Source organism: Molossus molossus, unplaced genomic scaffold (assembly GCF_014108415.1).
Source record: "Molossus molossus isolate mMolMol1 unplaced genomic scaffold, mMolMol1.p scaffold_m16_p_21, whole genome shotgun sequence".
Taxonomy (NCBI): domain Eukaryota; kingdom Metazoa; phylum Chordata; class Mammalia; order Chiroptera; family Molossidae; genus Molossus; species Molossus molossus.
In genome coordinates this window covers 22,346,297-22,370,369 of record NW_023425357.1, presented here as the reverse complement: position 1 = coordinate 22,370,369, position 24,073 = coordinate 22,346,297, and the positions used below count along the sequence as shown (strand labels likewise).

Here is a 24,073-nt window from a genome sequence, read left to right as displayed (position 1 = left end):
CACTGGGGATGGTCGTGGGCAGCAAAGGCAGAGCTGGCTGCTGCTTCCTGGCTTAGCCCCTTTGGCTCAGGGTTCTATTAGGCTGGTCTTCCTGCCCCTTCTCACCTACAACCTCACCTTTCCCTCCTCCTGGTCTGAAATTGTATAGGGTTCAGCATTCCACGACTATTATCGAATGTCTTTTATGCCCTCAGAGAAAGTCTGAATTGTGACTTCAAACACCAAAGACAATATTTGGCCTCAGCTAAGTCCAAGTGCCCTTGCTCCCAGCACCCATGCTATGCAGAGTTTAAAGGAGAAAGAAAAATATTATATGTTTATATACATACAAATATGTGTGTGTGTGCATGTGTGTGCATACACGTGTGTGTATATTGCTTTTAGTTATTCCTAATGCTCAGTGCATATGAAATGCTTTGAACCAGGAAGCCCATATCCTCTAGAGCCTATATTAAGTCTTTATATGATTATCAAAAGTGTCACGTTCCCCATCTATTTTCATTTGAAAGAATAGGGAATGATAGCAACCAAACAAGCCCAATTATCGCTCAATTCAGCAGCATGTTTTCATGACTTCGCCACTTGTAGAAAGTATGTTTGCATCTGTCCGTGAAAAATGCCATGCGGGTTACCAAGAAGGCACAGGTACAGAACCAAGCATAACAGCTGTAAAATTAAAGTGGAATGGACCAAGAGAATGACTTTTCCTAGGCTGAGATCCATCATGTTCCATCCTGTCTTTTCCCTCAGCCCCTGTGTGATAGATGTTCTGATCCTGCCAGCTGATTCAAAATTGAAATATTGTGCAAATACATTTAGATTGATTAGGAGACAAACATGTTATCCAGTCCCATATGAAATGACTACTGAACTACCGAATAACAATGGTCCCCAAACTGGGGATACCAGGCAATGCGAACTTTAGAAAGAGCCCTCAATGGATATGGTCTTTCTCTTTGTATAGATCAACCAAGCTCTAGACCGCATGGAGAATGTAGTAAGATTATTTACATTAATTCTGCTTAAAAGATGCTAGTTTGGATAAAACCAAGCCATTCGTTGTGATGGCAAGCCAATTAAGCCAGTGTAGCACCCCTTATCTCTGCTGTTATAGTCACTGAGGAAGAAAAATAAATGGAAGACTCAGTCATCATTCCTTGTTACTTCAAGTACCAGTAAAATATCAATCACGTGGAAAATACTAGCTACAATGTTGTCACTGACAAACGCCCCAATTAAAGAGCTCTTGAGCCCTGGTAGCAGACAGGGTGTGATTAGAGCCACCTGCAGGCTGGTGAGAGTGGGGGCCAGGTGCCCCAGCTGAGCTGTGCCACCCTAGATGTGTGACTGATGCTCTCCCTGGCTCAGCTTCCCCACCTGCAGAGTGAGGACAATGCCACCCTGTTGGGTTGTTATAAGGCCTGGAAACGGTGAATACAAAATCCCCGGTGCCTCATAAACACGTAATAAATATTTAAGTCGACTGACTTGAACTTATGGACTGACTTTCTAAATCTATTATTACAAAATCATCAGTGTCCAAGGCAAACTGTGACATCCATCTGATGACCACCCTGTTGGTGGTCCGAGCATTTTTCTAGGGAAGGAGTGGGCTGGAGAGTCCTTGACTCAGAGTGGGGCTCTGTGTCAGAAAATGCCACCTTAGACATTAGCATCAATTTATGGAGCTTACCTGTCTGAAGAGGGAGATTTAAACCAACATCCATCTACCCAACAGCCAAACATGTCAACGCTGACCAGCCAAATCAACCATCTTAAACAATGTTCTCAGACATCCATCGGGAAAAGAAACTGACTTGAGCATTAAAATGCTGTCTGCAGTGCCCATCTATGCCAGCTCAATTCCTTCTGCCACAGTGGCCCTCAGCTGGTCTTCCTCTGTACTCCCTAGTCCCCAGTTCAGGTGACAGCATCACCAACTGCATAGTCCCCAAGCTAGAACCCATTCCCCTACCAATCCAACTCTGCCTGTCGGTCCAGCCTCCCGAATCCAGCCTCCACTCTGCATTCTGACTGCCTCATCTCAGCCCTCATGGTTGATCCCCAGGACTGCCCTGGCATCCCAGCTGGTCCTCTTACATCCCTTCTCCTCGCTCAAGTTCATTTCTTTTTGTGCCTCCAGCATTCTCTGCTTTTATCAAAACGATTCTTCAGCTTAAAAGTCTTTGAACTTCTCTCAAAATAGATACCCTGTTTCCTCCTCCTAGAACAGCCCTCTCTCTCTCTCTCTCCACAGAGTAGTTTCAATTCTAGCACAAGCAAATGCCATCTTTTCGCGAAGCCTTCCGATCTATCCCCAGGCAGTTAATTACCCCATGCCACAAGCCCCAGTGACATTTTATCCTCATGTCTCTTCCTGCACTTATGATGCTATTCCGCATCTGTTTCCAAATCTGTTCCTGCCACACTGTTAGCGTTTCAGGAGCAGGGACCCTGCACCGTTGGTTTTTCTGCATATCCAACCAGCCACAGAGTAGAGTCCCAGTACGTGATTATTGTCTGAATAAATAAAATGGAACTACCATGTTTAAACCTCCAAATCAACTCTTCCCCTATTTTTATTCCTTTTCTCTGAAGTTGGCAAATGGACATTTAAAAACAAAAAGGTTAGCCCTGGCCGGTTTTGCTCAGCGGTTAGAGCATCGGCCTGTGGTCCAGAAAGACCCAGGTTCGGTTCCTGCTAAGGGCGCGTATCTCTGTTGCTGTTTGTCCCCGGCCCTGGTTGGGTTGTGCAGGTGGCAATCACTCGATGTGTCCCTTTCACATCAATGTTTCTCTCTCTCTCTTCCTCTCTCTCCTTCCCACTCTATCTAAACAAAAAATGAAAAAATGTCCTTGGGTGAGGATAAAAAAAAAATTTAAAAACAAAAGGTTGACTTTTTAAAACAGTTCAGTGTTTCAGATTACTGTCTCTTCTAAAATAAGTTCTGAACCCAATTATATGAATAATTGCCTAGGTTCTACATCAAGTATTACACATGGAGACCTGGCAATATGTTTTGCAAAGCTATTTTCTACCAGGTTTTTTGTTGTTATTATTGGTTTACAATGAAACTTTTTCAGCATATAGAATGAAATTGGCAATATGTTTATTAACAAAGCAATCCTAAAAAAGGCTTGTGCTTTCCCATCTGATTTATTTCGCTTAGCATGATACTCTCAAGATTCATCCATGTTGTCACAAATGACAGTATTTTATCTTTTCTTAGTGCTGAGTAGTAGGACAGGAAACAAATGTTTTCACTCATATGTGGGACATAAAACTGAAAGCAACTAACAATCAAACTCTTAGACACAGACAACAGTGTGGTGGTTACCAGAGAGGAAGGGGTTGGGGAGGTGGAAGGGGGTAGAGGGGGTCCAATATATGGTGACGAAGGACACTAGACTTTGGGTGGTGTGCACACGGTGCAATACACAGATGATGTATTATAACTGTACACTGAGACTTATATAAACTCATTGACAAATGTCACCTCAATACATTTTTTTTAATGCTTGTGATTTAAAAAGCAACAAGATTCTTGGCTAATGGGGCAAATGCCAAAAACATTTTGTAAAATACTGATACTAAAAAAACCATAGTAAATAGAACATAGGAATGCACAAAACAATACAAGGGATGACCTTATAGAGAAGAACCCTGGTCCACACTAAGCAAAAGTGAAGATGAGCTTAGAGCCCTGTTATTTCTTTTTTTTATCTTTATTGTTGAAAGTATTACAGATGTCCCTCCTTTTTCCCCCCATTGACACCCTCCTCTCCACTCTCCCCGCCCCCTACCTGCCTTCACACAGTTGTCTGTGTCCATTGGTTATGCATATATGCATGTAAGTTCTTTGGTTTATCTCTTCCCATCCCTCCAGCCCCCTTCCCTCTGAGATTTGTCAGCTCAGACATTTATTTGCTCACAGCTGCTATTGAAGGTTCAACAGATGCACAAAAACAGGGGGAACTGGCTGAGGAGTAGATCCCTCCCCCCCCACATCTTGCCCCTACATACACGCCTTATAAACCAGCTGGGTGCCCAACCTTTGCTCAGGCACCTACGTCTGAACTCCAGCTCCTCCAGCCTATCTTCCGATTTTCCTCCCAGAATTTGGGCCCCAGTCTTCCTTGAGACACCCGCCAAGGTCTCTCTCCGTGTCTCCGGTGTGGACTCCCCGCTCCACACCCCAGTTCCACAGACCCCCCATCTCACCCACAGTTCTTTTCTCTCCCGCGTGACATGCAGAGGACCTGAATATAGACACAGTCACTGCTCCCAGAATAGAAGCAAGATGGAAATGGAAAGCTGTGGAAATAGAAACGTTTTTGATTGCATGTATAGAAAGAGTAAAATATCATTAGCTTTTTCAAATCAACCTATTTTAATTCAAAAATCCACCGAGCACAGAGGATGGTCCTGATGCTTAGAGCCCCGGGGAGCTCAGAAATGAGCTTCCTGTTTCCCTCGCTGCTCCCTCTCCCTTCCTGCATTTTACTTGTCGTACAGGCAACTTCCCTTTGCACAGGACGCCCACATAGCCCATTCATACTCCTGATTCCCCTGGAAAGACGTGAGCTGCATGCCTCTGGGCCTAGCTCTGGGAAGATTTGGGACGAACGCCTAGAAAACCCACTGCCTTCCTGTAGTTCTCAGATCATAACTCTCTGCATCTGAAGCCAGCCCGTCTTGCCATCCAGGTGTGGCACGACCAGGGACCCTATTCTCCTACGGGGACTCTCTTGATGAGATGCCTTTGGAGCCTTAACTTACTAGTCTAGGGAGATTGTAGTATGTAAAAATCTGGTCCCTCGTATGCAGGTGTTTATAGCAGCATTGTTCATAACAGATAAAAAATAAAAAGGGCCCTGGCCAGTTTGGCTCAGCGGTTAGAGCGTCGGCCTGCGGTCCAGAGAGACCCGGGTTCGGTCCCCGCTAAGGGCACGTACCTCGGTTGCAGTTTGTCCCCGGCCCTGGTTGGTCGTGCGGGTGGCAGCCACTCGATGTGTCCCTTCACGTCGATGTTTCTCTCTCTCTCTCCCTTCCTCTCTCTCCCTCCCACTCTATCTGTACAAAAAAAAAAAAAAAAAGGAAAAATATCCTCGGGTGAGGATAAAAAAATAAATAAATAAATAAAAATTAAAAAAAATAAAAAGGACTCCCATGTCCATCACCTAGTGAACTGATAAAAAACAAACAAACAAACAAACAAAAAACCATGGTCTATTCACAGAGTAAAGTATTATTCAGCCATAAAAAGGAATGGGGCACAGACTCATGCTACAGTGTGGATGAACTAGAAAGGTACTGCTAAGTAAAAGGAGCCAGACACAAAGGATCACATTTTACATGATTCCATTTACAGAGATTCCAGAAAACACAAAGCTGTAGAGAAAAAGAGCAGAGTCATGGTGGCCTAGGGCTGGAAGTGGGCAGGAGAGTTCGTATAAATGGGCCCAAGGTTTTTTTGGAGGGTGGGTGCTGATGGAAATGTCCTAAAATTAGATAGCGGCAATAGTTATACAACTCTGTAAATTTATTCAATATAAATTCATTGTAAAACACACACACACACAAGAGTGAGAGACAAGAAAGGGAAGTAGAATTGGAAAAAATATTTCTAAATTTCTGTGTAATTTTTGAGATTCTGCTTCTAATTATTATAGTAATCATGGTTATTGTAAAGAGAGGAGTATTATTTCAATGTTAACTACCTGGAGAATAAACACTATTTAGGCTTTGGTGTGTTTCTTTCTCATGTGTTTCTAATCACATATATTTTTTGATTAGGATCACACTGTTTTTAATTGTGTCTCTTACTGACAAGATTTTTTTTTTCCTTCCTGAAGAAAGGAACCTATCAGAAAAAAATCTCATTGTTTTTTGGCTGTGAGCAAATCCTGTTTGGTCAGAATTCTGAATTAAATAAAATTCATATGATTTAAAAAAAAAACAGCCTTGACCCGGTGGCCCAGTTGGTTGGAGCATCGTTCCTATACACCAGAAGGTTGCAGGTTCAATTCCTGGTCAGGGCACAGAGCTAAGTTGGGGGTTGGGTCCCCAGTCCAAGTACAGGAGGCAACCAAGTCTCTCTCTTACATCGATGTTTCTCTCTCTCTCTCTCTCTCTCTCTCTCCCTCCCTCCCTTCCCCCTCTCTCCCTCCCACTCTATCTGAAGATAAGTGCAAAAATGTCCTCGGGTAAGGATTAAAAAAAAAAAAATACATGCTCTTTTGGGTACAGCTCTGTAGGCCTCCCACAAAAGCAATATATTGTTGGTCTTGTACTCATGTACATAAGAAAAACATGGAAGACTGCCTTTCACCCCCTCTACCAATGCTTAATGCCAACTGTGACCACAAGCACCGAAATAGTAAAATTCCGTGCTCTGTAGTCTGGCTCAGACGGTGAGTCATCACGATCACCCATCACTGCGTTCACTTTTTGGAGTGCCCAGAGAGCACGTGGCGTGGGAATACCGTGTCGTCCAGCCACAGGTCTCAAACTGGTGATACAGTGACGACAGCCTGGGACAAGTTACTGAATCGATCTGGGTCCCCATTTCCTCTTCCTGGAAATGAGGAAGTGGGACCCCAAATGCTCAAAGCAGCACTCTATCTAGTTTGCTTGGGCTTTTCCTGAATAATAGCAGGTGTTGCCCTGGCTATTGGTTAGAGCATCGTCCCAATATATCAAGGTTGTGGGTTCGATCCCTGGTCAGGGCACATACCAGAAGCAACCACTGAACGTATAAATAAGTGGAATGACAAATCAATCTCTCTCTCTCTCTCTCTCTCTCTCTCTCTCATTTCCGCTCTCTCTAAAATCAATTTTAAAAAATAATAGCAGATGCTCAGTTTCTCTATATAAATCCTCCTTTTGTTAGTTGTATGATCTTGCTTCTCATAGAAAGTGCACAGCTCTGCCCCAATAAACCTAGAGCAGAAAAACCCAAGCGTAAAATAGTGAACCGGCCAGACCAGGGGTAGAGCCTGCCTGTCAACCGGTCTGGAGCGCAGCTCGGACTGCCAACCCGGCTGTCTCGAGAGCAGTTATCCCAGCTCAAAGGAACAAATGCAAGTTAAATCATCGGGGCTCAACATCAAGCTGTGGGATCCACTCGGTCCTGCCTTGGTCCTGTAATGCGCTGAGAGGTATTCCAAACCGCCTATGATGAGTGGGAGCGACAAAGGCCAAAATGGGAGCAAGAGGTGGCCGGTGCCAGGAAGACCCTGGCAGGCTGCCAGCTTCATGCAGTCAAAGCCCCTCTGTGGTCTTAAAGTCGCAGTCTTCTGAACGGAACAGACTCTGTCATTCAGATCCATAGGAAACAAATAGTGAGCATGTCCCCCATGTCTTGCCATTTTTTTGGCAGCATGAGCACTAGACGCAAAATGAATAATCCCCCCGCATGTGAAGGCTGCAGGCTGGGCGCTGTTGAATGGGCACAGAGTTTCGGCTGAAGGTGAAACATTCACGACATGGATGGTGGTGGTGGTGGTTACACAGCCACGTGAATGTCCTTAATGCCACTGAGCTGTATACTTAAAAATGCATAAGGAGGGAGCCCTAGCCGGCTTTGTTCAGTGGTTAGAGCATCAGCCCACAGGCCAGAGAGTCTCAGATTCGTTTCTGGTTACGGGGCACATACCTCGATTGCAGTTTGGTCCCCAGTGCAGGAGGCAACCCATTGATGTGTCTCTCTCACGTTGATGTTTCTCTCTCTCCCCCTCCCACTCTATCTGAAGATAAAATGGAAAAAAATATCCTCGGGTGTGGATTTAAAATGGAAAGAGTAAAGAAATGTTTAAGAAGGTAAATTTTGCTATGTAGATTTTACCACAATAAAAAGTAGCTCATAGGAACAAAGATTAAAATAATCATCATCATTCAAAAACCCCCAAGTCTTGATTTAGGAGATTTAGATAGAAATAAGACCCTGAAGAATCTACCTGCATAGTTCGAACATAGAAAGTAAAGGCTGACATTTCCGAGACTCAGCTGGTTAATTGGAGCCCGTCTTAAACCTCTGGGGGCCTCAGCCTCAGCTCATCTAAAGCAAAGGTGTCCCAGGTCAGCTGCTCTGAACGTGTGCAGAGCCCACGGCTGCACCCTGGTGTCTCTGAACACCCCCCTCCTGGTCCCCAGTGTTAATGTGGGTGCATTCCTCCCGGCAGGGCCATGACCATCTCAGAGTCCCAGAGGGAAACCCACCTCCCGTTCCATTTAAGAGCCACTGATAGGAATAGTTCCTCTGTCAGGGGCCCGTCCACCTTCTAACACTGTGAAGACCAAAGGCCCTGCGAACGAAGACAGTTTCTCTGCGTGTTCGGAGATCGGACTTCCTCTGACCCTAAAAGTGTGGTTCTAGTTCTCTGCCGTGGGAGTTTTGCTCAAACTGAGGCTTTTTTTTCCTATTGAAATAGAAAATCGGAGGAGGCGGGCACAGCCCCAACCACGCTTGGCTCTGATATTTGGTTAAGGAGAGGTCCCTCGGGGCTGGGGGTTGCTGGTGGAAAGGGGATGGAAGAGGTGAGGGATTTTTTGCTGAGTGCCCAGGAATACCTAGTCACTCCGGTACGTCCTGGGGCCCTGGAGCTGTTGGAGCAAAATGAGCTTGTAAAGAATCATTACATTTTGAATTACATTTGGATTTTGGATAGTGATATTTCTCCATCCTGTGCATATAAGCTGGGAGAGGCCCTTTCCCTGGGGTTTTGAGAATTCACTCATTACCCTTATCGATGAAAAAAAACACGCTCATTTTCTTTGACTTCAGAAAAAGACATCACCAGGCTGGCCTGGAAATAGCACTTGGGGAATTGAAGACAATGGTGTAATTAAGTTCACAAAAGGCCGAGTCTTAAGGCCATATTTCAGCTGCTCAGAGTGCTTTCTCATCTCTTCTACCAAACGACTTCATAATATATTCAGAGTGAACAAATATATAGTGGATTCCTCTGAGATATTCAATTAGTTCACTAAAAAGAGGAAAATAATTTTTCAGTAAAGGAACTCAACCAAATGACTGAAGCGGACACTGGAGAGCCAACTTCAGAGTAATTATGCATTTCCTTCGAGTTCTTGCTCTAACAAAAGTCGATGATATGCCACCATTAGAAATAGTCATCCTGCCCTGGCCGATTTTGCTCAGTGGTTAGAGCGTCAGCCCATGGACAAGAGGCTGGGTTCGGTTCCCGCTAAGAGCATGTACCTTGGTTGCAGTATGTCCCCGGCCCCGGTTGGGGTCATGTGGGTGGCAGTCAGTCGATGTGCCTCTCTCGCATTGATGTTTCTCTCTCTCTTTTCCTCCCTCTCTCCCTCCCACTCTATCTGAAGATAAATGCAAAAATTTCCTCAGGTGAGGATTAAAAAGAAACAAACAGAAATAGTCGTCTTTCTGATGCTTGATTACATTTGTGTTCCTATCTTAGCAGATATTTATCTGAATGTTTACTCTGGAACGTCTTTGAGCGTTGATGTTTTTCAAGTTCCACCCGCACCACTAAGGAGGATCTGTTCTTACCGCTTCATAACTCACCGCTCAGCTTCCTTCACATGGTTCCTTCCCCGCTAATGGAAACCTCTCCCAAAGAACAGCCACCAATGACATTCTCCTTGCAAGATCCCATTGCTTCTCTTTACTCCTTATCCTTTGGGGCATCATAACACATTGCCTCTTCTTCCAAGTCAGCTCCCCTGTGTCTCCTGCAAGCTGTCATCTGCTCTTTTAAGTCGGGGGTCTCCATCTTCACCCCCCTGCCATTCTGCACTTTCACCTTGGGTGACCTGGTTTGCTAGAAAGGTTTCAAAAGCATCTGCATTGACAACGCCCCTATCGCCAACTCAGCCCGGGCGTTTCTCCTAGCTCTGTGCACTGGCGCACGGTTGCACTGAATACAGGGTTTACCAGCACCATCGGAGCTGAGCTCGTCTTCCCATTCCCCATTCCTTCTGCTCTTCTCACGTGACAGCCTAACCACCAAGCAGAGACCTTTTCCTTCCTGTTCAAACTGCCCACATCGTGACTCAACCCACTGCTGGTCTCCAGTGTCCAACATCTCCCATCGTGCATTTCTAAGAAGAGGTCAAGTCAGGTTGATCACTGCCTTTCTCAAGAGCTTCCCATGGCTTCGTGCAGTCCGCGGAACTAGTACAGGCGACTTGTCTGATGGGCAAGGCCCAGTGCCCTGCTGGACATCTCCAGCCTCATGCCCTTACCGCCCTCCCGTCCATTCGGGGACAGCCCCGTGATGCCGGATGACTCTGCGGGCATGCACACAGGCTGGGAGTGCAGGTTGAGCCACAGCCCATTTGAGTGTTAGCCGCATGTCTTGTGAGCCTCCCGGAGCTGTGAGCACAGGCTTGTGAGGAGCTGCTACGGTCCATTTCTCACTTGCCTCCCTCAGACCCCTGGGGGGCTCATCAAGAGGATGACAGCTTCTCAACATCTTCCGGGTTCTGGTGAGGGGCGGGCAGAAAGCCGGGGGTGCAGCTGCAGGCAGTAAAACCACTGAGAAGCAGCATGAAGCATCAGCACCAGGGTCTCCCTTCCTCTGTGACGCAGCCAACTGCTCCCTGTTGTTTTGGTGGTCCCTGCACAAGGGCCACCTTTGCCTACTCATCCTTTGACTGCCCCTGTAAGTAATAAACGGCCTGAATCATAAAAGGACTCGTCATGCCCTGGCCGGTTTGGCTCAGCGGTTGGAGCGTCGGCCTGCGGTACAGAGAGTCCCGGGTTCGGTTCCCCCTAAGGGCACGTACCTCGGTTGCAGTTTGTCCCCGGCCCTGGTTGGTCGTGCGGGTGGCAGCCACTCGATGTGTCCCTTCACGTCGATGTTTCTCTCTCTCTCTTCCTCTCTCTCCCTCCCACTCTATCTGTACAAAAAATGGAAAAATATCCTTGGGTGAGGATAAAAAATAATAATAATAAAAAGGACTCATCATTTACCAACAGGCCTGGCCTGGCCTGGGCTGGACGCCTGTGCTCTGAGCTCAGACAGTCACTACCTTCTGCCCCCGTGTGATTCAGAACTTGATTCTAAACTTAGTGTGCATTTCAGAAAATAAACATAGGAGGAGATAGAATAAAACGAAGCTTGTAAGTCTGGTTCAGTGCAAATGAGTGTAGGAAAAATAAAATGGGGTCAGACATTAGGTCAGGTCCAGTGTGTAAAATTAGACTATGACAATTTTAAGTGCATCAAATCTTTCTTGAATAAGGCAAATCCATACACTTACTGTTTGTGGCCTGCAAATTTGGCTCTAACTTTCCTCACAGAAAATTAGGAAGTATTTTTTTTCTTTTTTACTTTTTTTTTTTTTAGTTTTTTTTATTAATTTATTTTTGTTACAGATGTTTCTCCTTTTTCCCCTATTGATAACCTCCCCCCGATCCTCCCACCCCATCCTATCCCCAGCATTGTTGTCTATGTCCATGGTTACGCATACATGCATATAAGTTCTGTGGTTTATCTCTTCCCTCTCCCCCGACCCCCTCTTCTGAGGTTTGTCAGTCTGCACCCTACTTCTATGTCTCTAGGTCTATTTTGTTCATCAGTTTGTTTTGTTCATTATCTTCCACAAATAAATGAGATCATGTGATATTTGTCTTTCTCTGATTGGCTTGTTTCTCTTAGGATAATACTCTCCAGGTCCCTCCAGGTCCTCTCAAAGGATAAGAGATCTTTCTTTTATTGTTTAAAGAGAGAGGAAGGGAGAGGGAGAGAGAGAGAGAGAAACATCAATGAGAGAGAACGTAGATTGGCTGCCTCCTGCATGCCCCCCACTGGGGGTTGGGCTCACAACCTGGGCATGTGTCCTGACTGGGAATCAAACCGGTGACCTCTTGGTGCATGGGTCGACACTCAGTCATTGAGCCACACCAGCCAGGTGAAAATGAGGAACTATTAATGAATGCTTTGTCCCAAGAGCAAATCTCTAATGCACAGATGATTAAAAATGAATTTAGAGAAAGGTAAATGAAATCATGCCAAGTCTTATTAGAGTAAACACCCTTTTCTATAAGTGGAAGACATTATTGCCTGAGTAAGATGATAAGGGCTTCTTAACATAATGTTTCCTAAAATGAAAACCATTTCAGGAAGTAGCTGAAATAGTGAAAAAGTGAGACTTTAAGCATAAGACCCAAAGATTATGTTACGCTCCTACAGCTGGGCCCCTAGCCAGCCAGTGGTTCGGTTTCTCATAACTACCCCACCCATCTCCATCTGTCCTACCAGCCAGCTACCAATGGCGCCATCAGCCCAGCCAGACCTTTTTTATTCACAAAAGAAAACCCTGGAAGGACTCTCTCTCTACAACTACCCAGTCAGTGTAGAGCTAGTCCATATAAAACATGGCCTTCTGCCCTGGCATCTCTGCCTTCCTGCACCGCCAACCTGTGGGGATGCTTGGGCATCTCGGTACCAGGTGGGATTCGGTAAGCAAGGAAAGGTCCATCTGTTAGCTCCATTCTTGGAGTGACTTTCAGGGTGTGAGTGCGACTTGTGTGTTGGAAGCTCAGCGCTCTGAGGGCGAAGCCTGAGGAACTTCCATCGGAAGCCTTGCGTGTGCTAACAGGCTTGGAAACCGCTGCGCGTTGCACACGTCGGCCGGCTCTGAGCACTGGCCCGGCTGGAGCCCTGCTCATCGGGGAGGTGCCTGGTGTACTACGGCACATTCCGCGTGCAGTGTGTCCTAACAGCGCCCCTCTCTCCCGCAGGCAACCCGCCGGCTACTGGCACCGGGACTTTGCTGATCACCCTGGAAGACGTGAATGACAACGCCCCCTTCATCTACCCCACGGTAGCCGAAGTCTGTGACGATGCCAAAAACCTCAGTGTAGTCATTCTGGGAGCATCCGACAAGGATCTCTACCCAAATACAGATCCTTTCAAATTTGAAATCCATAAACAAGCTGTTCCTGATAGAGTCTGGAAGGTCTCCAAGATCAACAGTGAGTCCCGTCAGACGTTCTCTGGTTATTCTTGGGGCTTTGAGCCTAGTGTCCGGGGCTTGGTTTCTTCCCAAACTATGTCTCCTCTCCTACTCTCTCATGTGTTCTCAAGTGGTTTATTTCAAGTTATTTATAAATACCGATAATTTTCCCACCAGCAAATGAGTACAATTTGTTAATATATTAAATATCAGTTCCTCACAATGCAAACATGAAAGTTTTCTTTATTGTTTCCTCTCTTGTCTTTTCTATACTGTACACAGTACATTATCTACCCCATACTGATTGTACACTCCATAGCGTGTATACTATATGCTATATACATACATCCTACACTGTACACTCTATACAGTACACCCTGTACTGCACACATTACTGCTATACTGACTGTATACTCCATAGTGTATATACTATACATTGTAAACAATAAACCCTAGACTGTACATTCTATATACTCTGTACTGTACACACTACTGTGTACAGTACACTTACTATCTGTCCTGTACTGACTTTACACTCCATAGCATGTATACTATACACCCTACACTGTACACTCTACACAGTACACCCTGTACTGTACACATTACTGTACACTGAGTACCATCCACCCTATATTGTACACTCTGTACTGTATACTATACTGTATACCGTACACTGTCCACTCTACACTGTATATCATATACTATAGACCTTATACAGTGTACTCTATACTGTATACATACACTGTTCACCCTGTACTGTACACTCTGGGCTTTACATCCTATACTGTACAGCTCTATACCATACAGCCACCCAGGCTTCAGCATTCAAAAGCCCGGGCCTCTGCTTCTCCCTAAACATGTCTTGAGGCTCAGCTGTCTCTTGTCTCTCGAATAACCGTGACTACATTAACTGTCACCAGCACTTCTGAGAGATGCCCACGGTGCGCTCGCTTTTACAAAGGACTAAGGGGAAGAGAAGCACCGGTGCAGGGATCCTCAGAAAGTCTACCCTCTACTCCCCAGCTCCCGTTCCCTGCTGCAGACCTCCTCCACGCCGACTTGACCATGACCGTGGCTTTTCTGTCAAACACTCAGCTTTTACTTTCAACTTTGATCTCTCCTTTCATCCACCCTGCCCCTCACTTAGGAAACTCGCAAGCCGTGTCCCTTCCTACCCATCTTCCCATGTGCGCAGGTGGAATCCAAAACTTGGCCCAACTTATCATCTACCTTATTAAGATGGAAATGCCCATGTGTTGAATCACGAAGTAGCCCTCTATCCACAGTACCTCGCCCGCTTTCCTCCTCATAGCTAAGTGCACCCTGCCTTGAAATAAAACCAAAAACCAGAACTCACATCTTAGACATACACTCTGTCATCACTAGCAAACGGCCCCTGCCATTGACCCCGGCACGGCTCCCTCCTCCTCCATCCGTGGTAGCATTTTTGAGAGTGAGAGAGAGAATTACCCATTTCGTTCTGTTTTGAAAACGTGTTGTACACTTGTGCATAAAATTTTCTGTTAAAAATCGCATATGCATTATTATGACCTTATCTCACATCTCCTTTTATTAATAATGCCTTTCTCCTGTTATCGATTCTATTTGCCTGTGTGTCTGTTTTATTGCTTTTTAAAGAATGGATTTCGTCACACTGATTATTTTTAATTAAAACAGCCCTTCTCTGGTTGGAGGGGTTGCTGTTTGTTTGGTAGCGTTTGTGGCTGCAGCTGATTTGAATAATCACCGCCAGTTCTTGCCAGCTGGGACTTTCTCGTTCAAGAGTCTCTCCTCTCCTTGAGAGAGAGGGGGATGCTCCAGGAGTCAATCTGCTATTTCACTGTGGTGATTTGCTACCTTGGTTCTAGCTTGCTGCTCCCTAACCTGGTTAGGATGATACTCCATCTGCTTTGGTCTCCATGTCATCGAAGTCTGCTTTCCCTCTGGTGTCATTGAATACATGGGAGGCCTCCTAAATCCCTTTCCTTGTCCCCCAGTTGCTGTTTTTTCTGAATACTTAGCATTGTCTGTGCTCAGAAAGGGGCAGTTTAAAACGAGCAAACAAACAAAAAAATCCCTTGTCATCCGAGTGATGGAAAAGAGAACAGCCTGAAGCTAAAAACAGTGGCCAGGTGGGGTGGCCTCTTCTGAGTGCTGCCCAGAGGCCTGGATAAGGGCAGATGTTCTCACTACACAGGCTTAAAGACCCCGTCTCCATAAGCTGTGGATGCCCACTCCACTCTAGGGCTGTGGGCTGAGGCCTGATAAAGATGACAGCATCCATCCCCATGGCAACACTCGGTGTCAAGTCCACATGTAGAGTAAGTGGATTTTTTTTTTTTGGTCCAAGAATTTATTTTGATTGTTTGAATTAGGATTCCTATATAAAAATGTTCTGAGCTGTGCCCGGCTGGTGTGGCTCAGTGGTTGACCCATGTACCAAGAGGTTGTCAGTTTGATTCCAGGTCAGGGCATATGCCCAGGTTGTGGGCCCAATCCCCAGTGGGGAGCATGCAAGAGGCAGACAATCGATTTTCTCTCTCATTGATGTTTCTATCTCTCTCTCCCTCTCCCTTCCTCTCTCTCTAAAATCAATAAAGAAAAAAAAAAGGTAAAAAAAAAAAAAAACTGCTAAAAAGTGTTCTGAGCTGGTATTTTTTTTTCTTTTTCTCCAGTTTGTTGAAGTATAATTGACAAATAACAATAGTATATATTTCAGATGTACAATGTGATCACTTAAGAGTGGATTTTTTAGCCCTGGCCAGTTTGGCTCAGCGGGTAGATCCTCAGCCTGCGAACCAAGGAGTCCTGGGTTTGATTCCAGCCAAGGGCATTGCGGTTCATCCCTGGTTAGGGTCACGCGGGTGGCAAACAATCAATGTGTCCCTCTCACATCCATGTTTCTCTCTCTCCCCCTCCCACTCTGTCTGAAGACAAATGTAAAAATATCCTTGGGTGAGGATTAAACAAAACAAGAATGGATTCTTACATTTTTCTAGATATTGAATGTGATCTTTGTGAAGATGGCTTTATTGGTATAATAAATGCACAGGGAGGGGTTCTCAGTACTCAGTCATTTTGACAAAAGTGAACCCCCTAGAAGTCGATTATAATAACACCGAACGACAGGCCTCTTTGGTGATGGAAACATCCTGTCTGGGCTGTCAGGTAGGGTAGCCACCAGCCACCATGTGTGTGTGCCTGCCAGACACTTGAAATGTGGCTGGTGCAAGAGAACCGAATGTATATGTTCATGTGATGCCGATGAATCTCAGTTTAAACACTCTCACGGCTACCAACAAAATGCACCACCTGTTTTGCGCGTTCTCACATTTGCATTTGGAAAGGTCTCATGAAAGTCCCTTTGTCTTCATAGACACACACGCCCTGGTAAGCCTTCTTCAAAATCTGAACAAAGCCAACTACCAGCTGCCCATCATGGTGACAGATTCAGGGAAACCACCCATGACGAACATCACAGACCTCAGGGTACAAGTGTGTTCCTGCAAGAATTCCAAAGTGGACTGCAACGCAGCGGGGACCCTGCGCTTCAGCCTGACCTCAGTCCTGCTCATCTCTCTCTTCAGTGTCGCTCGTAAGTTGGCCTAACTCCAGTGGGTGCACATGAACGGAAACGTAGCCAGAAGCCTTTTCCCCCGTATCTCTTCCTCAAAAAACATTTTATCCCAGAGGAAACATTTATTTTTAGCTTATGTCTGTAGAGTAGAAGGTGTTACGTGTAAAAAATGTTCCAATTAACGTTTAAAGGCATCTTAACACCCCCCTGCCACCCTGAGGAATTGAGCAAAGGTACGCTCTGCTGTCCTGCAGACCAGGTGACGAGAACATGTCCCGTGGATGCCACTGAACTTGAGCTAATACAGATGTGCCCAGATTGGTTAACTGGTCTGCCAGGGCCTGTTTCTCTCTGCATTGCGCAGAATCATCTTTCTCAAGGTTAAAGTAGATACGATACCTTTTTAAGAACAGTCATGAGAATTCATGGGTGGCAGCTGGGCCGTAGGGAAAGAGATAAATGTATAATTCACACATTGTTTTCACTGCCTGGTAGTAATGGCTGTAATGCAATGGAGCATTATTTTAAACAAATAAATTATTATACCTAGTAATACAGGTGTAAGCAGAAAACGAATAGATATGTGTATGAAATATTTTCTATTTATGGAATACTGGTCCTATTTTAACTTCAGCAATTATTTGCATATCGCTAATGCCATTCAAAAGCCTTTTTGCCCTTGGTATTTACATTTTGACAAGGTTATTGATGTAATTGTGAATTAGGAAGTTGAGAATTTGATGATTAGAAAAAAATAACAAGAGTTATTACATCCTGGTGGCAGTAGAAAGTAGGGTCAACAAGCAATCACACATTCCAACGTGGACTGTGTATAAAGCTTTGTACTGGGCCAACGTCCTGTGTGGGCAGAAGAACTAAGGAGGAAAAGACCTTATAATGAGAAATGTATCACTGGATGGTTGAGACACTTCTTCAAGAAATAAAATGAGCCCTTGCCAATTTGGCTCAGCGGTTAGAGCTCGGCCTGCGGTCCAGAGAGACCCGGGTTCGGTTCCCGCTAAGGGCACGTACCTCGGTTGCAGTTTGTCCCCGGCCCTGGTCAGTCGTGCAGGTGGCAGCCACTCGATGTGCCCCTTTCACATCGATGTTTCTCTCTCTGTCTCTGTTCCTCTCTCTCCCTCCCACTCTACCTGAACAAAAACTGAAAAAATGTCCTTGGGTGAGGATAAAAAAAAAAAAAAAAGAAAGAAATAAAATGCACCCTGGCTGGTGTGCACAGTGGTTAGAGCATTAGCCAAATATCTAAGGATTGTGGGTTTTGATTCCTGGTCAAGGGTATGGTTCATCCCTGGCCCCTGTTGGGGTGCATGCAGGAGGCAACCCATTGATGTGTCTCTCTCACTTTATGTTTCTCTCTCCTCTCTCTCCCTCTCTCTCTCCCTTTCTCCCTCCCCTCTCCCTTCTACTCTCTCTATAAATCAATGGAAAAAATATCCTTGGGTAAGAATTAACAACAAAAAAAAGAAAGAAAATGTTATAGGTAAAGGTGATCCTCTCCCCAGTTTTATTTCTTGTTCTTTCTCCCCAGAGACAATGGCTATTCTGAGTGTGTACTAACATTGTTTTATACTTTTACTACACACACACACACACACACACACACCATGTAGTTCTATTTTGTGCCATTTGGAAAACTTTATGTAATTTGTACTATATTGAACATGAGGCTCTGCACATTGCTTTGCTTCCTCTCCCCATCACATTGCCAAGATTACTCGATGTTGTTCCAGTTCAAGGGTCAGCAAGTTTTTTCCATAAAGGGCCAGGCAGCAAATACTCTGGGCTCCGTGGGCCACCGCAGGTCTCCATCACACATTCTTTCTTATTGTTTTTTCCCTTTGTTCTTTTGTTCTCGACCACTCTTTAAAAGTGTGAAAACATACCGTGGCCCACCAGCCATCATTCACCCCTGCACTAGTTCGTTCATTAAAACTGCTAGAGTATCTCGTCATGTGACGATTGCACAATGTATATTCCTCGATCAGCAGATGCCTTGGGGTTATTTACAGTGTCCTGCAATGACCAACTCAATTGCAGTAAACGTCTGGAATCTGCTTTCCACTAACTTCTGAAGCGAGCACTAGTCAGACTGAAAGCCCAGGACTGGGTTCTAGGAGAAACTGGAATTCACAGAGACAGTCTGGAGAAAGAAATAAAAATGCTATGTATGCATGTGTCCAAGTGTGCATGTGTGTTATGTGTGCATGTGTGTTGCATGTATGATGAGTATACATAGCGAGAGAAGATCATGAACAGCCATCCACGCATCACTGTCTATAAGCCCAGTTATACCACCTCAAAGCCTGATTCTCGGTGGCGTCCCTTGGAAGAGTCCAGGCACGCAGGCCACCGCTCACTCGTCAGCTACTCCGGACTGCAGTGAGTTTTTAACTGGAGACTTCCTCCCTCTCTTTCTTGAAATACAGACTCCCAGGCCCAGCCACCTGGTGGAAACATCCCAAGTGACAGTGACCTGTGGCACACAGACCCAGTGGTCCTATATTTTTTCACAATATTTTTATAACAATACACGCATCTGCTACTACCAATCCATGTAGTAAGTATTAGTAAAACAATCTCTTTGTTTAGAGCAAAAGAAATAGAAATAGACATGACAGTATTTTCCTCTTACAAACAAGGGATTCTCTTGTGGCCCCTACTTTGGAGACCCCTGGCCTGCAGGTATCAATAATGAATGAGCGGGTTCCCCAAGACTGCCCACTTCTCCTCTCTCCCTGTCGAGCTCTTAGATCACATTAATCCAAGACAGAATTGCCTGATAACTCCTAAAGTACTCATGCTCTGTTTATACTCAAAATAGTACCATTGAAAAAGACAGGAGCGTGTACACTGTGTGAGAGATCACATGCGTTGTTTTTTTCCCTCACCTAAATGGAGAGCCGTCCTATCTGGTTATCCCACTGTAGGTAAGGGCACCTGTGGGTAAAGCCAAAATCACCCTCAAAAAGGAGCTCTGGGTCTCCCTAGGCAGCTGGACAGGTACTCATGGTTGACCTTCCGATGTTTTCCACCACAAGACAGGTATGTTCAGCTCAAAGAAACAGTTGAGAACAGGTGTTACCACTCACCTGTTTGTCTTCAAAAAGGACTTCAGTCTGAAAAATATATATATTTTTAATTAAAAAGCAAATAAATAAAAGAACCTCAGTCTGGCCCTGTAGAGAAGGCATGAGATTATTTAATATTGTTCATTTGAACATTCGAGATGCCTGTCAGATATAGTAATTCTTGTTTTATTATATACCTAGCCCCAGATGTTCTTCCTGACAAAACAGGGATGTGCCTAATAAGACATGAGAGCCCTGGCCGGTTTGGCTCAGCGGTTAGAGCGTCAGCCTGCGGTCCTGAGTGACCCGGGTTCGGTTCCCGCTAAGGGCGCGTGCCTTGGTTGCAGTTTGTCCCCGGCCCTGGTCGGTTGTGCGGGTGTCAGCCACTCGATGTGTTCCTTTCACATCGATGTTTCTCTCTCTCTCTCTGTTCCTCTCTCTCCCTCCCACTCTACCTGAACAAAAAAAAAAAAAGGAAAAATGTCCTCCGGTGAGGATAAAAAAAAAAAAAAAAAGACATGAGAGGCTGGGTCAGAGCCAGCCCGGATAAGTAGTGGGCTACATGTCCTAGGGCCCCCCCTCTCATAACAGCAAAGCCAGTAGCCATCCCACCTGCACTGCTAACATGACATTGACAAGAGGCCACAAGAAATGGGCCTAAACCATTAAACAAGGTGGGGCAGGGGGTTCTAAAAGCATTGAGAGTAGATTATAAAGTACAAGGGTGTGATACCCTCCCAGCTCAGCCATAGTCCTTGAAAGAATTTTTGAAATCTGGTAGAATCAGTTCGGTGTGTCTTCAAAGCAGGAGTTGGCAAACTACCGCCTGAGGGCCAGACACGGCCCACTTCCCGGCTTTGTAAATAAAGTTTTATTGAAACACAGCCATGCCCATTCATTTACATATTGTCTGTGGCTGCTTTCTGCGACAATGGCAGCGTTGAGTGGTTGCCACAGAGACCATATGACCCACAAAATCGCAAATATTTAGCTCTTTTCAGAAAAAGTGTGCCAACATCTTTCGAGTGTTGTTCATATAATTGCAGTGATCACATCATTCAACATGGGGGAAAAAAAATGGGTTTTCTCCTCCCCTCAAGTAATATTCAGATCCAAGTAGATTAGCATTAACCAAACACCCTGATGTTCTATGGCTTTTCTCTCTATTTTCTCCCTTAGCCTGGTGATTTTATCCCAGTTCATAGATGAGAAAACTCAGGAAGGTCCCAAGGTCCCGAGTGAGTAAGCAGTGAGACCAGCATTCGCCATTAGACAGGCTCCCTTATGGAAAAAGATAATAAAAACATTTCAGTTCATTATGATACTGTAGATGGCTTTATTACTACTGAGAATTGAACTGAGAGAGCTGTACTTCCCTCTCTGACATCTAAAAATAAAGGAAATAAAACTAATGACATTGAAAGTAATAAAAAATGTAAATGAAATTATTTTTACTGCCAATTTTGTTGTTTAAATTACGCATTGATGACATTGAGGGGATGCATAATTCTCCCCTAGGACCATCCCAAGGTCCTAGGCAAGCTGGTGTCTCCGTTATGCTGTGTCTGTGGGTTTGTGTGGGGCTCTGTGGTGTGCACAGTCAAGTTCAAGGAAGAGTACTGTCCTAAAACCTTTTTAAACATTGTCCTAGGCTTAATTAATTAGCAATAGCAGGAATGTAAAAGAACAGAACAGATGAACCATGTTAACGAGTACCAAAATTAAATGTCTGTACCTTGGGAAGGATGGAGCATTGAACTATAACCTCAATCACAGGAAAGAAGTTTAAAGAGGCGATTATGATGAGCAAAATAAAATACTTTTGCCCTGGCTGGGTGGCTCAGTTGGTTGGGGCATTGTCCCATACACCGAAAGGTTGCAGGTTCGATTCCTGGTCAGGGCACATACCTAGGTTGTGGGTTCAATCCCCAGATGGGAGGCAACCAGTAGGTCTCTCTCTCTCTCTTCCTCTTCCTCCCTCCCTCCCTTCCTCTCTCTCTAAAATCAATAAAAACATATCTTCAGGTGAGGATTTAAAAAAACACTCATGCCCTGACCAGTTTGGCTCAGCGGTTAGAGTGCTGGCCTATGGTCCGGAGAGACTCGGGTTCGGTTCCCGCTAAGGGCATGTATCTCGGTTGCAGTTTGTCCCCGGCCCTGGTCGGGTTGTGTGGCTGGCAGCCCCTCGATGTGTCCCTTTCACATCAATGTTTCTCTCTCTCTCTCTCTCTCTCTCTCTCTTCTCCCCCCCCCCCCCCCATCTGAACAAAGAAAATAGAAAAAATGCCCTCGGGTGAGGATAAAAATAAATAAATAAATAAATAAACAAACACTCACAAGTCTAATGCTTTTTATTAAGGTATTATTTGCATTCCATAAAATTCACGCATTTTAAGCGTACAGTCGGATGACTTTTGGTAACTCTACACAACTATACACACCACAATCAAAAAAGCACCCCTTTGCTGTTGATCCCTTCCCCCAATCCAGACCCTCATTGATCTGCCTTCTCTAAAAGTCTTGTCTTTTCTAGAAGCTTCTGTAAATGGAATCATACCAGCCAGGTTGTTGAGAGTATCACTGTTTTGCTCTTCTTTATTGTGAATGTGTTATGAGCAGAGACAGGGCCCGGAGAAGCATCAGCCCCAGGCACAGCATGCAGGCCTCTGCTGGAGACTACCTGGGTCGTGCTTTGCAGCGGAGTCTGGTCCCTTACAGTGGTACAACTTCACGGACTTTGTATGTGCCATGCACGTGCGAAGCTCAGAGCTTTGCATAAATTATATAGACGATCTCATGCAATCAGCTTAACTGTTCTAGGAAGTAGCATCATTTACGTTATAGTCTAAATTGACTTAAAACAGAATTGGCGACTTTCTCATTTAGTGGGTCTTAATTCAACCAAAATTTTTTCTGTTTTTCTCAATGAACGAAATTATTATTTTAAGTTCTTGGTACCACACTGGAAAGTATTTTTAAATAAAATTAGTGAGGCCACCCTGGCCGGTTTGGCTCAGCGGTTAGAGCATCAGCCCATGGACCAGAGAGTCCCAGGTTCAGTACCCGCTAGGGGCACGTACCTCGGTTGCAGTTTGTCCCCAGCCCCGGTTGGGGTCATGTAGGTGGCAACCACTCGATGTGTCTCTTTCACCTCGATGTTTCTCTCTATTCCTCCCTCTCTCCCTCCCACTTTATCTGAAGATAAATGCAAAAGTGTCCTCAGGTGAGGACAAAAAAAAAAAAAAATTAGTGATGCCATTTAATATGTTCTTTTCATGTCCTTCTTCAAATGTCGGTGAATCTACAGAATACAATTTACTACCACATTACTAGACAAGTAACCAAAGAGTTTAAGGCAATGGTTGCAAAGGCCATGGAAACTGCAAGTGAAATAAAGAAACTAAATGAGCCTGGCAAGTGTGTCTCTGTGGATTAAGGGCCGTCCCACAGACTGAGAGGTCCTGGTTCGACTCCCAGTCAGGGCACATGCCTGAGTTGCGGGCTTGATCCCCAGGAGGGGGCGTGCAGGAGGCAGCTGATCAATGTTTTTCTCTCCCATGGATGTTTCTATCTCTCTCTCCCCTCTCTGTCTCTCCAAAATACCAATAAAAACATATTTTTTAAAAAAAGAAGAAAGTAAATGCATTCAGAATACTCCTAACTGCAAAAAAATTCAAACAACATAAAGGTCCCTGGTTTAGCAAATACCAACCAAAAATTGCACCTGAATTAACTTTTTAATGTCCATGGCCCTGTTAAAACAGCTTTAACCCTTAACCTTCTTTATATCACCTTATTTGTACTTGAGTTGCATTACAAAGACTTTTTATCTCGAATTTTAAAATGTTACTTTAAATTTTCCAGATAAATGACAGGTTCAATCTCTAGAAGCCACGGGGTGCAGAGTCGATGGATGAGTTTTACACACAGATCCACCCCTCAACAGGTTTTGAATGAAGAGGCCCAAGCCCTGCAGAGTAGCCCATCATAGTGCTAGCCATCAATTCGTTCCGAAACGAACTGCACATACATTTCATCTGAGGTTCACCTTTCCACATTTTCATTTCTTTGACATTGACAAAAGATTTGGTTCCCTGTTCACATTCAAGGTACGATGATAATAATGAAGCAAAAATGTCTGGGAACAAGCTGTTTCCACTCATGCTATTATCAGGCAGAATAGAAGACCCTGGGCTAGTGCGCAGCCTAGAGAATAACCGAACCTTCAGCAACTGCCGTAAACTGGTAAGACAGTTCAGGACATGAAGGTGGCTGGTGGGGCCGTGAGCCAAACACAGGCAGCTTCTGGAGCTAGAAAGGTCAAGGGAGTGGCTTCTCCCGCTGGAGCCTCCAAGAGGAACTCAGCCCTGCCAGCACCTTGATTTTAGCCACATGAGACCCATTCTGGACTTCTGACCTCCATAACAGAACGTGTGTTGTTTAAGCCACTAAGTCTGTGGT

The 24,073-nt window shown here is 45.0% G+C and overlaps 1 protein-coding gene across 1 annotated transcript in view; it reads left to right on the top strand.

The window, feature by feature from the left end:
- The window catches only part of CDH13 (cadherin 13), an 840,526-nt gene that overhangs the window by 814,788 nt on the left and 1,665 nt on the right, over nucleotides 1–24,073 (top strand). The window contains exons 13-14 of the mRNA XM_036275129.1: nucleotides 12,732–12,965; nucleotides 16,323–16,541. Coding sequence (XP_036131022.1) covers nucleotides 12,732–12,965; nucleotides 16,323–16,541 — 453 coding nt within the window. The remainder of the gene's footprint in view (nucleotides 1–12,731; nucleotides 12,966–16,322; nucleotides 16,542–24,073) is intronic.